The following is a 17421-nucleotide window of genomic DNA, read 5'->3' as shown; positions in this document are numbered from 1 at the left end:
TTCGTGTTCTTGAACTTCCCCATTTGTATGGTTCCCCATAAAGCCACAAAGAAGGCATTCCCTTTGTTCCATCATGGACTGCATTGATTCTCCTGCTTACCAAATAACTAAGTTCTTATCTCAACTAATTCCTGCTCGTTTATAAAAAAAATAATAATAAAAAAAAAAAAACTCTCCAAAAAAAAAAAAAATTCTGGCTAAAGCGTAAAGTGCACTATTATCTTTTTAACCTGATCATGGTCAGTTTTGGTGCTGAATCCTTCTTTGCAAATGTTCCCCTTAATGAAACAGTTATCACATGACTTCCTGCCTGATAAAGTTTATTTTGGCAAATAAAGTCTACAAACAAACAAATCAAAGGTACTTCAATTGGGAGCCCTCTCTTGCCAGTGCTAGTCAATTTTTACTCCAAACATTTAAAGGAAACTATTCTCCTCCATACAACTCCAACCACCATTTTGGTACATTGTGGATGATATTTTTGCCATTTGGCTGCAATCCAAAGATACTCTCTATCTGCTTTCCTAACTAAGAAAAAAAACTTCATAGAAGTAGAAAAGAGAGTAAATTAGACTTCTTACTCTCCTGTTCTCCTTCTGATGAACTAAGATTACTTCTATTTACTGTAAAAGGACCTACATTGGCTGCTACATACAAGATTCTGGGCACCACCCATCTCAAAAAAATAAAACAATAATAATAAAAACTTAACTAAATTGAGCTCATGTTGTCAGCTCTGAGTTTAGTTTGCTGATCTGACTGTAAGTGGGACTATGGTCTATTTCCTGATGTTTGCTGTGAAATGCAATTCTGTCATATTCACAGCAAACTGAACCTCACCAGCCTCTTTCTCTTCTAGGTATGTACTACATTCCCTGTAATTGCTATCCCCTTTATTTGGGATAGGCATACAGGGTGCTCTCACCTATAAGAAACCTGAGAAATCTGGTTTGGTACAATATAGGATCGACATTGATTACAGAGTCTTCTGGTCAATAACCTATTTACTTCAACAGCGCAACTTCAAATTGACTACTTACTGAAGCTTAACCCAAACTCGAATCAAAAAGGGCTGCGTCTTTGCCAAAAATTTGAAAAGTCCAATTCTCATCCACTGACGATAGTTTCTTGTTCATCATCAATGCGTCATTACACTACATCTCATTGTCTACTATACCCATTATAGTAGAACATTACTCATACCATTTTTGGGAAGAAAAAAAAAATCATTGTTATCATTGTATCTTGTTTGAACAGTCATTAAATTGAGGATGATCTGAAATATTTATAAAATAGAGTTTATCAATTTTTATGCATATTATTGTATTTAGATGTTTAATTAAAAGGCGTGGCTTTATAGAAATTAGTGTTATGATATGGTAGTTATTATTATTATTATTATTTGACATCTCCAGGGAGTCTAAAGACTCATTGAGGGAGGGCACTTGCTCTACAACTCCGTCTCCACCACTCAATCAACCTACACTCCACCAATGCCATCTCTCGCCAACCACCACCACTAGTTTTTCCACAGACAATCATAAACATCCATGCGCACAGCAGGATTCGAACCCACAGCCTTTTGGCTGGAGAGCAGATACGCTAACGACTTGGTCAACCAGGCCAACAGATTAGAAATATTAATCCTATCTAATGTGTCAATTGTGTGTGTATATTCTTTAGCTGATTTATGATGTGATATAAATGTAAATGAGAACAAATGAAAGTGCTGAATTTCCTATTAACTTAAACTATTAAAGACCTTCCAATGAAATTCTGACATCAAAACTGAACATAAGGATATTATAAATATCTGTAGTAATTACTTTTACACACTGTTAAAGAAAACAAGCAGTGACAGAACAGTAGTAGAAAACTTTCAAGAGGAATGCAAAAAAAGAGTACATAGCAATACTTGAGATAGAAAAAGTCATATCAACTTGAAATGTGGAAAGGCAGCTGTAATATTCGAAATGATATTCGACCAGAAATGCTCAAATATGGAAGTATAAAAGTTTTACAGTGGCAACAATGAATAATTTAGAGGACCTGGTCAGAAAGTCAAATTCCAAATGACTGGAGTGGAGCTCTGGTAGTTTCCATATATATACATATATAAAAAAAAGGTAATAAAACTGAATATGGGTATTACAGAGGAATTTCTCTGCTAATTGTTCCAGGTAAGATTTATACAAGCATGCATTCTTGAAAAGAGGCTTAAAAAAGTTGTGGAACTTGAAGAACAAGTTGGGTTTCAGGACATACAGAGGTTATTAAGAACAGATTTTCACTTTAAGACAAATAACTGAGAGATCATGGGAATATGACAAGGATCTGTATTTAAGTTTTGTAGATCTTGAAAAAAAGGCATAAGACTAGGTGCTAAAGAAAAGTTTTTCAAAATGCTACAATTATATAGAAAAACTGTACACAGATGAAGAGAGACTTACAAAATAGTCAGATGGAGATTTGAGGTCTTATGCTCCGAAGTGAAGAGGAATAAAAATAATAAGAAGAAAAAAATTACATCAGGTAAACTGAACATTATACAAGCAATACATACTCCATATTTAAGTTGTAAGTCAGCAGTTAGAATTGAAAGGAATATAGGATGATGATCTGATGTAAAATCAAAGGTAAGACAGGGATGCATGTTATCTTCACTCTTATTCATCATCTATATCGATTGTTATGAAAGAAACGGGTATTGAATCTCATATAAGAATTGGAAATATCAAACTTAGCTCTTTACTTTATGCAGATAATGTATCCTAAATGCATCCAGTGCAAGTCTCCAGGATTCTCTATATTGAGTAATAGCTTTAACAAATTAGGAATAAAAATAGGCAATAAAAATAGTGAAACTATGAAAATAAACAACAGCATAGAAAACTTCAGCTGCATTCTCAATGTAGATCTTATAAAACAAAATATTTCAGCTACTTAGGCACAGTAGTTTTTAGTGAAAATGGCAAATTAAATCTGGAAATAGACAACAGAATTAGCAAAGCTGATATGGTGAGATGCCAGTTGAATAAATTTATATATAATAAGATAAATTAGTCAAACACAGAACACTACAAGATAGTGTGTAAATCAATTTTTACTTATGAATGTGAAAGCTAGGTTAGAAATGAAACACTTATTCAAAGATTGGAGACCACATGTAAAAATAATCATAATTTACAATTATGTAACTTTTTACAATTGTTTCTCTATTTTAATATATTATTAGTTTTGGTTTTGTAACATGTATATTGGCACTTGCGATGTGCTTGTTATTGATATTATTGCCTAAATGAAATGTAAACCATTTGAAATTGATATACTTACTAGATTGTTATTGTTTTCACAAGAACAATTTTATTGTTGTGAAAATGAGGTGTTTAGCCTAGTAGACGTGATTTTAATATTTTTGGATAAGAAAATCTCTAAAGTGTAGATTTATTTTAGAAGGCCTTAGATCCAGCTATTTTTGTAGTTATGCAATTTTATTTAAAGTGTACATACTGTTTTTTAGTTTCATTAAATGTATATAATTTTTTATTTGGTTTCAAGTCAATAATTTTCCTCATTCTAAAAGAAGTAGTTAAAAGTTATTGCACCGTTCTGAATTGAATCCTTGTGTAATTAATAAACTCTCTGGGTAAAAATCTCTTTATAGAGATAAAATAAATGATAAAATAAACAATGGCACAGCTGAGTTTTTAAATAAAAAAAAAACTGGAACAGGTGATTACAGAAATTAATAATAATTATACACAGATATGAGTTCTGAGAAGATTAGAGTAGTGAACAGCCGCCGTAGCTCAGTCAGTATAGACGAATACCTTTGGTCGGAAAGACCTTGGTTCGATTCTCATCCATAGCTTATCTTTCGATGAAAGATAAGGCAAACCACCACTCCATGAACACATGCTTCTACAGATATAGGACACTCTGGGAGGTATAGGGCTAACCACCTTATCCTCGAATTACGGTTGAGAAGTCCAAGAATAGTTGGACGGTCATGGTGCTTAAGTGCCTGTTAGAACCACTGATGGAGGGACTAGATTCTGATAGTTGTGTTACTGTATTTATTCAAATATAACTTGCAATTTTTTCTCCAAAATTTAAGTTAAAAAATCGTGGTGTGAAATGCAGGGATTTTCGGAAACTAAAGTTAAAAAATACTAAATATCAACATTATTTATGCGATCAGCCACTCATCTTCATCGTGCAATATATTTGAATCTTTTAGCGACAATGCTTCTGTAATTAAATTAATTATTTTTTGGTGAAATCACATCCCAAGCTCTCAAAATCCAGTTGAACAGTTCTAATGATGGTATTTTAATCTTAATCCCCCCCCCCACCACACACAATCCAAGATCGAGAAGTCAATGCCCTCACTCCCACATTTCCTCTACTGGATGCTTCCATCTCTATGAATGATTGGTGCGGTATTAACAAAAGATTGCACGACTTAAAGACAAAGGCAAGCCAACAATTGTTGAGTTGAAATGTTGATTCTCTTCAACCCAAATTTGAAAATGTGGTTGAAGTTTGTAATTTAAAACTGTTAAGTGTTGAGGTATTTGTGGTAGTTTGTTTAGACATTCTGTTTATGCTAACAGAGACAACATATCAGCCATTATACGTAACTTTTCGTATGCACACTCCGTGTAAATGGCAAGCGAGAAGTTATGTATAACAGTTGATTGACAGCTTACAGAGAGCGTGTTTGGTATCCGGGTAATGAGGAAAACAAATAGAGAACTAATGGAAATTTGAGAATAGCAACCAGAGAATTTTTGTTTTTAGGAAATTTTAAGTTTTAAGTGACATTCGGGAGAATATTACTAGAAGATTCTGAAAAGGAATCATAGAACTGTAAGTCTTTAAATTGGAGGAGTTGAGACTATCAACAAATGTTTAGTAAATAAAAGAAGATATTGGAGTCGACATTCTAATTTGAATGTTCAAGGAAACGCTGAATGGAAAGTTTTGTCTTCTGTCTTAAGGACACCGGATTATTATGGAAAAGGTAATTGGTGCAATTTGAAACTGTAAAGTGGCTTAACATGAAAGAGATCAACTTAGATATGTTGTTTATGAAGTAGTAGAAGAAACTTCTCTGGTACAAAAATTAGTAAATTGTGCAAATAGAACTGTAAGAGATAAGAATATTTATATTTCATGAGACAGGAGGAATAATATTGTATGCTACCTAAGGGAGATAAAAAAGGATCCCATGGAAAAGAAGAAAATTTTTATATTTTCAGAAAGGGTCTAAACAAAGAAACTGACTCTGATGAACAACTTTCTTTGTTGTGAAAACAAGGTATTTCGTCTAGTAGACGTGATTAAGTATATGTCAAGCCAATAACAGAATGACTCAGAGAATGAATGATTTTAATATTTTTGGATAAGAAAATCTCTGAAGTGTAGATTTATTTTAGAAGGCCTTGGATCCAGTTAATTTTGTAGTTATGTACAATAATTTTATTTAAAGTGTACATATTGTTTTTTAGTTTCATTAAATGTATATAATTTTTTATTTGGTTGAGTCAATTTTCAGATTCTAAAAGAAATAATTAAAAGTCATTGCACCAATCGGAATTGAACTCTTGTGTAATTAATAAACACTCGGTGTAAGAATCTCTTTACAGAGAGAAAATAAATGATAAAATAAACAATGGCACAGCTGACAGGGTTTTTTTTAAATAACGGGAACAGCGAATTACGGAAATTAATAATAATTACACACAGACATGATGTCTGAGAAACATTAGGGGAGTGAACGGTCACATCAATGGCAGTATCATATTAAAAAATTAGGATATTAGGAAAGAACTTGCCATTGTTAGCATTCAGTAATGTGTTAGAAGAGCTAATCTCAGGTGGTATGGTCAATTAAACAGAATGGGAGAGGAAAGATTAGCAAAACAAGTGTTCTCTGCCAGGTTGGTAGGAAAAAAAACCCAGAAGAAGCCAAAGATATAGGTGGATGATACAGTAAAAAGTGCCTTAGATGGCAGAAATATAAGATCTAATAATGTTGAAGTCTTGACAGATAACAGACTGATTTGGAGGAAAATTGTTGATAGGAAGTTATTATTATTATTACCCCAAGACCCTATGGAGTCATTTAGGAGGTCCTTTTATCATACATGCAGCTCATCATACCTGGCCTTAAACACATCAAATTCTCTGCAGACACCACACTCACATGCAAGGCATTCCAATCGTTCACAACTCTGCATGCAAAAACCTGCTTCTCACTCACTCCTTATACAACTTCCAGGGATGACTTCTGGTTCTCCCCAGATCTCCCACTGTTTTCTGTAGAACCTCTCCAACACTGATCCTATAACAACCCCTTACTAACTTTTAGGTCTCTATCATATCTCCCCTTTTCATCCTATCCACTAGACTCTGTAAATTGCATCTTCTCAATCTTTCCTCATATTCGACATTCCAGAGATCAGAAACTACCTTTGTCAGTCGCCTCTGGACCCTTTCCAACATCTCTTCGTCCTTTTGAAAACCAGGTGATCAAATCTCTGCACAGTACTAATCAAAGCCTTATACAATGGAACAAGAATCTCCCTACTTCTACAAGACAGTGTCCTCTGCATCATTCCCAGAAGTCTTTGTGTTGTCCTCACAATTTATTATTACCACAAGACTCCCACAGAATCAAAGACTCATCTAGAAGGTCCTTTTATCATACACACAGCTCACCATACCGTACCTTAAACACACTATTCTCTGCAGACAACACACTCTCAGCAGGCATTCCAATCATTCACAACTCTGCATGCAAAAAACCTGCTTCTCACTTCCCTGCTCACACCCTCTTTATGCAGTTTCCAGGAATGACCTCTGGTTCTCCCCTGCTTTCTGTAGAACCTCTCCAACATTGATTCCATAGCAACACCTTACTAACTTTAGGTCTCTATCATATCTCCCCCCCCCCCTTCATCCTATCCACTAGACTCTGTAAATTGCATCTCTTTTCAATCTTTCCTCATATTCGACATTCCAGAGATCAGAAATTACCTTAGTCACCTCTGGAACCTTTCCAACAACTCTTCATTCTTTTGAAAACCAGGTGACTAAATCTGGGCACAGTAATCCATGTGTGGCCTAATCAAAGCCTTATACAATGGAACAAGAATCTCCCTACTTCTACAAGTCAGTGTCCTCTGCATTATTCCCAGAAGTCTTTGCATTGTCTTCACAATTTTGGCAATGTGCCCCTAAATTTCAGATCCTTATCCACTATCACCCCCAAGATCTCTTATTTCCTCCAACTTCCAACTATATATATATCCCCACCAAGCATAAATTCTATATCCCATCTTTGTTCTCAAATTTTAAAACCTTATATTTTGCAACATTGAACTCACATCTCCATTTCAGTGCCCATTCACTTAATTTATTCATGTCTTCTTGTAAGGCTGAAACATCTTCTTTACTCTTCATAGTTCATCACAACTTTGCATCATCTGCAAACAACTGAATATCTCCACCCAAATCTTTGCCAATATCATTAACATACAAGTTAAACAGTAATGGACCTAAAACAGGCTCCTGAGTTACACCACTAGTGACTCTCCTCTTCCGGGATATTGCTCTCCCATACACAACTTACTGATAACTATCAGACAGCCAGTCTCCGATCCAATATACACTTATCCAATATCCAACCCCATCTGCTCTAGTTTGACTATCAACTTATTATGCAGTAATCTATCAAAAGCCTTTGCGAAATCTAAATATATTACAGGAATGTACTCAATCCTGGTTTCTGGAAAGCTTTCAATTTTTAAGATATTAAATAATTCATTTTGTTTAGTTATTTTACTGGCAAGTTCTTGGTGAACCTTTGTGTAGTTTGAAATAACTTTTCTCCTGTAGCCCTTTGGGATACTTTTCTTTGCTGTGGTACAACACCGCAGCATTTAGGATAGTATTCTTCCAAGTTATATAGTCTTTGTCTAAGTCATCGTGGTATGTATGATCTTTCAGCATTTTACTTACTTCATCCTTGTATTTCTAACAATTTGCCTTCTGGAAGTTCCAATGATGTTGAAAGTTTATTTTTCACTTGGTCAGACTATAATAAATCTAGTTTAATCCTTTATCCAAGTGTGTGCAAACAAAGTTTGCACCTGAAAGTATCTTCAGGACTGGGGTAAAGTGGTACAACACCAGGCAACTCCTTGCAAAGGTGGAGCAAGCAACCAACACTCCTATCTCAGTATCTCCCATAATGCAAACCACATCTCTTTGCAGATATGTATAATGTTATGCATTAATGGAAGGGCCACTACCCAGACTAGTTTCGACCTTTATTGAAGTCTCTTCAGTGGGAGCCAGGCCCAAGTGAAGATACCAGTGGAGATTTTGGGAGATACTGAGATAGGAGTGCTGGTAGCTTGCTCCACCTTTGCAAGGAGCTGCCTGGTGTTGTACCACTTAACCCCAGTCCTGAAGATACTTTCAGGTGCAAACTTTGTTTGCACACACTTGGATAAAGAATTAAACTAGATTTATTATAGTCTGACCAAGTGAAAAATAAACTTTCAACATCTTTCTCTAAATCCAGAGTAATTTAATAAAAAGGTGGCACACTGTTTGGCAGCTCCTATAAGAAGAAATGACCTTGCTAATGCTTCTGCCTGGTATCTCCACTTGGGCCTGGCTCCCACTAAAGAAACCTCAATAAAGGTCGAAACTAGTCTAGGTAGTGGCCCTTCCTTTAATGCATAACATTATACATATCCGCAAGGAGATGTGGTTGGTATTATGGGAGATACTGAGATAGGAGTGTTAGTAGCTTGCTCCACCTTTGCAAGGAGTTGCCTGGTGTTGTACCACTTTACCCCAGTCCTGAAGATACTTTCAGATGCAAACTTTGTTTGCACACTTGGATAAAGGATTAAACTAAATTTATTAAAGTTCCAATGATATTTTTTTTTTGGGGTGGGTCTAATTATTTTTGGTTCAGATTGATTAATATTGGAGTATAGTCGCTTCCTACTGGTTCCAAAACAAAACAAATAGCTTTGTCATGAAGATCAGGAGACATTGCAGTGATATCTAGAGCATCTTTTGTACCATAAGAATGAGACAGATAAGTAGGTTCTCCACTGTTGAGAGTTATTAGTCCTGTTTCATCTAAGAAATAACTCAGGTTTTCTCCTCTTGGGTGTTAATTCCTCAGAACCCCATAACAGGTGTTTGCTATTCATTCTCCTAAGATAATGAAGTTTTCTTCAATGAGATGGGGATAGGTTGGAAAGATTTGGTACAGGTTTATCAGGAGGATGATAACAATTGAATATGTTTAATGGCGTTTTACTTGATTCCAGTATTTGGATTCCTTGTATTTCAGTTCCTTCTGATACTATGTCTAACTCAACAACTTTATATGACGTTTCGGATTAGTGTCAGAAGCCCTCCTCCATTTTGGTCTATAGGCCTATCTTGTCTTATGATTTCATAGTTTTTAATGTTTAGTCTGTTTGGTTTGTCAAAGTTGGTTTCCTGGATGCAGATAACATCAGCATCAGCTATTCAATTCAGACAGGGAATCTTGCAGACTAGTAGTGGATTTATTTAGAAGTATAATATCATCTGCATAAAGCAAAGAGCTGACATTAACATCTCCAATTTTGATATCACTTTCAAATACCACTTTTCTTCATAATGTGATCCATATAGATAATGAATAACAAAGGGGATAATGTACATCCTTGTCTGACACCAGATTTAACATTAAACCATCTTCCTGTACTTCTTCAATTCTAGCTGCTGACTTACAACTCGAATAAAGACTAAGTATTGCTTGATACAATGCCCCATTGATACCATATAACTGTAGCGTATTGAATAGCTTCTCCCTTGGCACCTTGTCATATGCCTTTTCCAGATTGACAAAACATAAATACAGATCTTTGTTATATTCCCATGATTTCTCAACTACTTGTCATAAAGTGAAGATCTGATCCTGACAGCATCTATTTGGCCTGAATTCAGCTTGTTCTTCACCAAGCTTTCCTTCCACAATTCTTCTCAACTGTTTCTCAAGTATACTTGCATAAATCTTACCAGGAACACTCAGTAGAGAAATACCTCTGTAATTCTCACATTCAGTTTTATTTTCCTTTTTATATATGGGCACTATGAGAGCTCTACTCCAATCATTGGGAATTTGTCCCTCTGTCCAGGCCTTCTGAATTAAGCAGTGCAGCCACTGTAATTATACCTTCATACTTCAGCATTTCTGGTCGAATATCATCTACTCCTGCTGCCTTTGCACATTTCAGGCCTTTGATGGCCTTTTCTACTTCAAGTATGGGTATGTATTCCTGACTGCATGCCTGGTCAGTGTTTTTTTACTACTGTGCTACTACTGTTTGTTCCATTTAGCAATTTTTCGAAGTAATTACTCCATACTTCAGGGATATCTTTTTCTTCAGTTTTCCTGTCAACTTTATCACTCTAACTCCTTTTACAACACTCTTTCCTCCATTTCTGAACTTCTTCAAAAACCTGCAGAATATCTTGCCACCTTCTTGATATTTAATTTCTATCTTCTCGCCAAAGACCTCCCATGGCTTTTGTTTAGCTAGTTTTACACAGTGTTTAACTTTATTATATTTGTCTCTGTATTCCCTAAGAGCACAAGCTCACTTATTTGCCAGGAACTTTTGATATGCTTCTTTCTTTTCCTTCACTGCCTCTTTAACTTCCTGTGTCCACCATGGAGTTCTGAATTTTCTATCCTTACAGACAATCTAACCACATGCCTCTCTGGATGAATCAATCAGGGTTTTCTTCAAGGCTTGCCAATGAATCTCCAAGGTTTGGTTCCTGTTCTCAAACTCATTTTTTCCTTCGATAATCTTTGTGTAGTCCATAGTTCCCATCAAAGAGCTGCTCAACTTTTATTCGCTTTACAACTTTCTTACACGTTCTTCTCTTCAAAATGAAATTCAATTTTATCCTGCTCAAGTCTAAATAGTGCTCACTTCCAATTTCAAATCCTCTGTACACTCTGGTGTCCAGCAATAGGGAGAAAACATCACTATCGACAATAACACAGTCAATGAGGCTTTTCCTTTTCTTATTCCTTGCCTCTTCTCTGCATGTGAATTTGTGCACATTTTAATGTTGGAACATGGTGCTCCTTATAACCAGTCTATGTCCTGAGCAGAAATCCAACAGGTATTTGCCATTATTATTAGCTTTGCTCTCTTCTCCAAATTTTCCCAAACTATTTTTGTATGTCTGACAATCATTTCCAACTCTGCTATTTAGATCCACAACAAGGACCTACTTTTCCTTTTTCATTGTGTCAGTTGCTTTCTCTGAAGCCTCAAAAAATTCCTCCACTTCTACCTTAGTAGAACCTTCTGTGGGAGCACAGGCACAAATAAGTCTCACTCTACTTGAGACTGCCTGCCATTCAAGATTAGTCTCGTATTTAGTGTTGAATACTATGGCTACTCCTTCTTTTCCTTGACTGTCATTGTCTGAATATAACATTTTGTATTTATTGCTCAGAAAGATCTCGCCAGTTTTTGTCTTTTTTGTTTCAGTCACCCCTATTATGTCGATCTGGTACTTATCTAATTCCTCAGGTGGCTCCATTTCTTTGCTATTCAGGCTTCTAATGTTGATAGTACCGATCTTTAACTCTGGTGATGTTAAGTTGGGGTGTGTTTTCAGATTTGTTTCAGTAGTTGACTTTTTGCTGTTTGCCCTGGTTCCCTGGCAAAAAAACAACGGTAACCTTGTATAACTGGGCGACGCGCCAGCCGGCATGAAATTTTGTCATGTTGTACCAACATTCTATATTTTGGTTTAAGCCAATAAGAATACAATATGGTCAGCTAAATCCCAAATTGCTGGCCCATTCTCGTTCGTTCAGTATCCAGGTAGATACCTAACAGGGTGCACCATGAGATTGGACATTAGGTCAGAAGCCCTGGTCGGTTCTCCGCATTCGTTTAAAGGCTATGTAGATGTCTCCTCTCAGTTATACAGTTTTGACCCTTAAGCACCCCACTCAAAACTATAAGAATGAATATATAAGACCAAGCCAAATAAATGATTTTATCTTTGCTATGCCAACTCAAATCAAAGATGAATTCAAACCTTGCAAACCTCTAACAGTAAAAATATATCATATTGGATGATACATTTTCACTGCTGCTAATATCATCCATGATTATATATTTTTATTATTAGAGATTTATTAAGTTTAAATTCATGTTTGAATGACGAGTTACTAGTAGTTTGTTTTTTGAGCCTGTTTTACTAATTTTTCTGAAAACAATTTTGTCTGAATTATTCTTCCATTCATCTTGTCACATAGAATTAAAAATACATTATTTTCATATTATATATCAATATTCTAAGTTAAGAAAAGCAAAGTGTGAACATGTACGAGGGTGGTCTGAAAAGTTTTCAGCCTCGACCATAGCATCACTATCGGGCAAAGTTTTTTTTTTTCTAAGTTGGTACACTGTCATAAGCATCCTTGTGAAATTGTACGTTGTTCTATCAAATAGTTTGTTCAATACAGTTTGAAGGGAAAGTGTTGTCCATATCCCTTAAAATGGATAAAATTGAGTATTGTGTAGTTATGAAATTCTTTGCAAAAGAAGGTTTAATGCCAAAAGAAATTCATTTGAAGTTCAGAAAAGTTTATAGGCACTCTTCTTCATTTTCGACAATTAAGAAATGAGCTGCCAAGTTTAAATATGGCCATACCAGCCTTGAAGATGATGCACGTGAAGGACATCCAAAAAGTGTAAGATGACGAAATAATTCATCAAGTGCACGATATTGTATTGGATGACTGGCAAGTCAAAGTGCATGAAATTGCTGAGACTATAGGCATTTCAAAAGAACTTGTAGGATATATTTTGCATGAAGAATTGCAAATGAAAAAGCTTTGTGCTAGATGGGTGCCACACTTGCTTACAGCAGATCAAAAGCATGAACATCTCTGAACAGTGCTTGGAGTGTTTTAACAAGAATAAAACTGATTTTGTGCGGCGATTTATTACTATGGATGAGACTTGGATTCACCATTACACACCAGAATCCAAACAGCAGTCAAAACAGTGGACAGAAGCCGGTTGTTCAGCGCCACAGAAGACAAAGTCGGTTCCATCAGCAGGAAAAGTCATGACATCGACGTTTTGCAAAGCTAAAGCATTTTGTTTATTAATTATCTTGAAAAGGGTAAAATAATAACCAGGGAATATTATTTAGATCTTTTAACCAGATAGATGAAAAAATTCGTGAGAAAAGACCTGGTTTGCAGAAGGAAAAAATCATCTTTCATCAGGACAATGCACCTGCCCAAAAAGGTGTTTTGCCAATGGGAAAATTAAGGGATCTGCACCTATTTCCCAGATTTGGTTCCCTATGACTTCTATCTCTTTCCAAAACTAAAACTCTTCCTCGATGGTCAGCATGTTTCTTTGAATCAAGTGGTGATTGCAGCTGTAGAGGAGGTATTTTGCAGATCTTACTGAGAACCATTACAGGGATGGGATAATAGTGCTGGAGCATCACTGGAATAAATGTATTAGTCTTAAGGGAGATTATGTTAAAAAATAAAAATAATTTTGAAATTATAAATTCCTTTTTTCATTGTTAGGCGAGAACTTTTCAGACCACCCTCGTATGTTAATATATGCGTGAACACATATGAAAAGAAACTTTAATTTTATCCTTAGAATACACATACCTTGTTTTATCAGTAATCTGGGCTTGCATCATTTTTAACTTGGCTGGGGGAATATAAGCACCTCCTGTTCTTGTAGTAAGCAAATCGTTTCCAGTGGCTTCACTCTTTTTTTTATTCATAACTGAGTCTGCTGAATGCACTGTATCACTTAAATTTTTGCCTTGTTTATATATTCGATTATGACTATCATCATCCTGCCCTGAGTGCCTTTCACCTTTTTCCAGTACTGAATCATACAAGTTGGAATTACTGGACGTTTCATTGTTTTTAGAATACCTGTAATTCCACTCTCTTTCTTTAGTATACATATCACTATCTCTTGATCCAGTGTTAGTTCTTTTCATTCTGGAATTGTTTTCTAAATCCCACTCTCTTCTGAATCTGTATTCTTGTTCTCTGTCATTCTCATCACCATCACTGTAACTATATCTAGCACTTCTTTTTTCAGTTCTAGAAATATAATTATTTTCATATTTTCTACCTCGACAGTAACCTCTGCTCTTCCCGGGTGACTCTCTTTCTTTAGATATGTCTCTATATTCACGAGAATACCTCTCCCTGTGTTTTGATTTTTCCTTTATATGGTTCCTCTTTTTATTTAAGTAATCATCTCTTTGCCTCTCAGGAAAATGATTTTGATAATGAGGTGGTGTAGAGTCAATTAATCCATCACCTTCAGCATGAAGAATCAGGTCATCACAAGATGAATATGAGTCACTATTATAGTCATCAACAAGGCTAACGGGTGGTGGTGATTTAGTAATAGGCTCATTTCTAAAATGTTTTCTTCTATATTCTTTTCTCCTATAAATATCATCAGAATTTTCAGAAATACTTTTCTTTGTTCTGTATTCACTGTGTTCTTCAATAATGCATTTATCTTTTACTAAATTTCTTGGACTCCTATGTCTCTTTTTATGCTGTAATGACAATAAAATAATATAACACTGGTTATGAAACACATCACAATTTTACAAAATGTCATAGTTTTGCAAATAATATAATTTTGGATTTATTTTATATGCATAAATCTTATTTTTTCTGCATTATTTTAAATGCATAGTTTTAAATTATTCTCTTAATCTGTAGTTTTGTAGACAAGACAAACAAGATATTTATTTAGCTGCTCATATTTCATTGGGAATAGTTTTATACCCAGCATTTTCTGAGCAAAAATAGTTTGTCACACCACACAAGCACTAACAATCAGTTAGCAGGTGAGAACAATCAATTTACAAATGAAAAGAGCTAAAGTCCTAATTTGATGTCCTCTACTGTTGGATAAAAGAAGTTCACAAGTTTTAAGGTTGGAGTTGGTCTTAAAATTACTGTCGTCCAAATTTTTGCTAAATTAATACAGCCATGCTGGTTGAAGTTTGGGGAATGTTTCACTGCTGCTGAGTCCAAAACAAATCATTGCTTTAATTAGTAACAACTTCTATGTTGCTACAAGTTGGAATAAAATTTGTTTTCTCACTTTGATTATCTTCCACCTAATCCTGTATAAAGATGTATCTAAAGCATGATCTGCCAGTCCAACTTGCCATAATGGTAACGTCCTTTGAAGTGGATGCAACAGATCGTCCTCTCTCTCTCTCTCTCCATACCACGCCAGTTCCCATTTACAAGAGACACTCCTCAATGTGATAAATAATGAAGCTTATCCTTAGGTGATTATTAGTTTGATATATGGTATGGTTTGAATATAGTGTGGAACTTATATTCATTAAGTTCTCTATATGAGACAGTGACATTTCTGCTGTGGTCTTTGTGTATTAGGTGAGTGGGGGGATTGGGAGAGAATTTAGTTATTTTATCTATTTTGAATTATGGATTACAGTCATTATAGAGGTTACATCCATGTATGTCATTACCAATTTTGGTACTTGCCTAGGTATAACAGCAAACTTATTGCCTCATCTGACAGAGTTAACAGCTTCTTCTGTTAAGATCATTGAATAAGTTCACAACAACAATTCGACATAGCTGTAGATAACTCATATTGAGATGACTTGTATGACTCCAAATACATGTGAACTGGTTTGCTATGGACAGACAGGAAGATATATTGACATATGTCTCAGAAATCATAAGAAATACATTCACTACCATTTATGGCAAGTCAGAACTGGCAGACCTTGCTTTAAATACCCTTCATGGAAAATCAGATAGAAGAAATATCAAAGTAGAATAAAGAAGTTATTAATAGTTAAAGGAATGTTTTTGGAGTCAGCAGCAATGCAATACTCTCCGAATCTCAACTAGTATGTATTCATTTACTAGATATCTGGGAAGCAGTCATTAAATTTAAGACCAATTCAAGTTTAAGATGTAAACATTTTTATCCAATAAGTAGAGGACACCAAATTAAAACTAGTTTTTTCTAGTTCTAATTTAAATTGCATTTTAAATTGTTTCCCCCTAATAACTGATTGTTAGTCTCGGGCAATCTATCTGTGCTCAAAAGAAGCTAGGTATAAAACCTGTGAAATATTAGCAGATAAATAATATCTTACTATGTTCCTTTGGTCTTGTAAATTAAACCAGCCACAAAATCTGTACAGATGAACAATTTTTCCTGTCTACATTCTTTTGATTTAATTAATAAGCATCAATTTATGCCTCCTTAATCAAACTAACAAAGTCATATCATCTCAAGTTAAATGGTCTCCATGTTTTCACTATAGTAAGAGCAAGCTGTATTCACTGTTCTGCAATCTATTAATCTGAAATTATGTTTTGATCATTTTAAACACCATTTTGCAAATCATTATTATCCTAATTTTTTATTGTTTAACAGAAATCTTTAATTTCATTGAATTGGAAAGTTCTTTAAATAACTCCTCTTCTATCCCTACTCTTCCTCAAGAAGGGAGAGTAGAGGTACGAGTATTGAAAGGAGAGGTCACTTGAAGATAGAGAAAACTTGAAAGGAGAGATCCTATTCTACTTCATGAAGATTTAAACAGACTAGCATTATGAACAAAGGAGGATGGATGCTGGTTCAGTGTTATGAAGTGAACGGTTTCAGGTTTCTTATTTTAGACTGAACAATAACCAGGCTAACAAAGAACTCATGGTCTACATCAACCACAAACTTCTATGTTACAACAAATTCCCAAAATATCTGGACATCACTCTGGATAGAACACTATCTTTTAAACCACATCTCATTAACACAGTATCCAAGCTAGAAACAATATACTGCAACAACTTGAGGTGCCTCAGCAACAACGCTTTGCTGCACTGCTCTTGGCTTAGTTTACTCTACAGCTGAATATTGTTCACCCGTACGGCTGAACAGCACCCATGAGTATTTGGTTGATGCCCAGCTTAATACCACTATTAACCCCAAACTACTGGCTCCCAGTGCTAAGCAACATCCTGCTTCCACACATCCGCATATCCAACTTTCTTCTACATGAATACAGCAAAATCATGGAAATCCAAAATCTTCCAACCCATGAAGATATCCCACCCGTAGAAATAAACAGGGATGCTTAACGGTCAAAGATGTATAAATGAGAGGAGACCTCCACATAGCCTTTAAGGGTCAAGCTGTTTAACTTAGAGGAGACCTCCACATAGCCTTTAAAGGAATGCGGAGAACCGACCAGGGATTCTGACCTAATGTCCAATCCTCACCTTCTCGTGGTGCACCC

The 17421-nt window shown here is 35.3% G+C and overlaps 1 protein-coding gene across 1 annotated transcript in view; it reads right to left on the bottom strand.

Annotated features, from left to right (window-relative positions):
* ncm (pre-mRNA-splicing factor nucampholin) overlaps positions 1–17421 on the bottom strand; it is a 306231-nt gene that overhangs the window by 238968 nt on the left and 49842 nt on the right. The window contains exon 3 of the mRNA XM_090408753.1: positions 13760–14679. Coding sequence (XP_090264879.1) covers positions 13760–14679 — 920 coding nt within the window. The remainder of the gene's footprint in view (positions 1–13759; positions 14680–17421) is intronic.

Source organism: Typopeltis vanoorti, chromosome 2, assembly GCF_054136105.1.
Source record: "Typopeltis vanoorti isolate ZY-2024b chromosome 2, IOZ_Tvanoo_1.0, whole genome shotgun sequence".
Lineage (NCBI taxonomy): Eukaryota > Metazoa > Arthropoda > Arachnida > Uropygi > Thelyphonidae > Typopeltis > Typopeltis vanoorti.
This window is presented reverse-complemented; position numbering and strand designations above follow the sequence as displayed.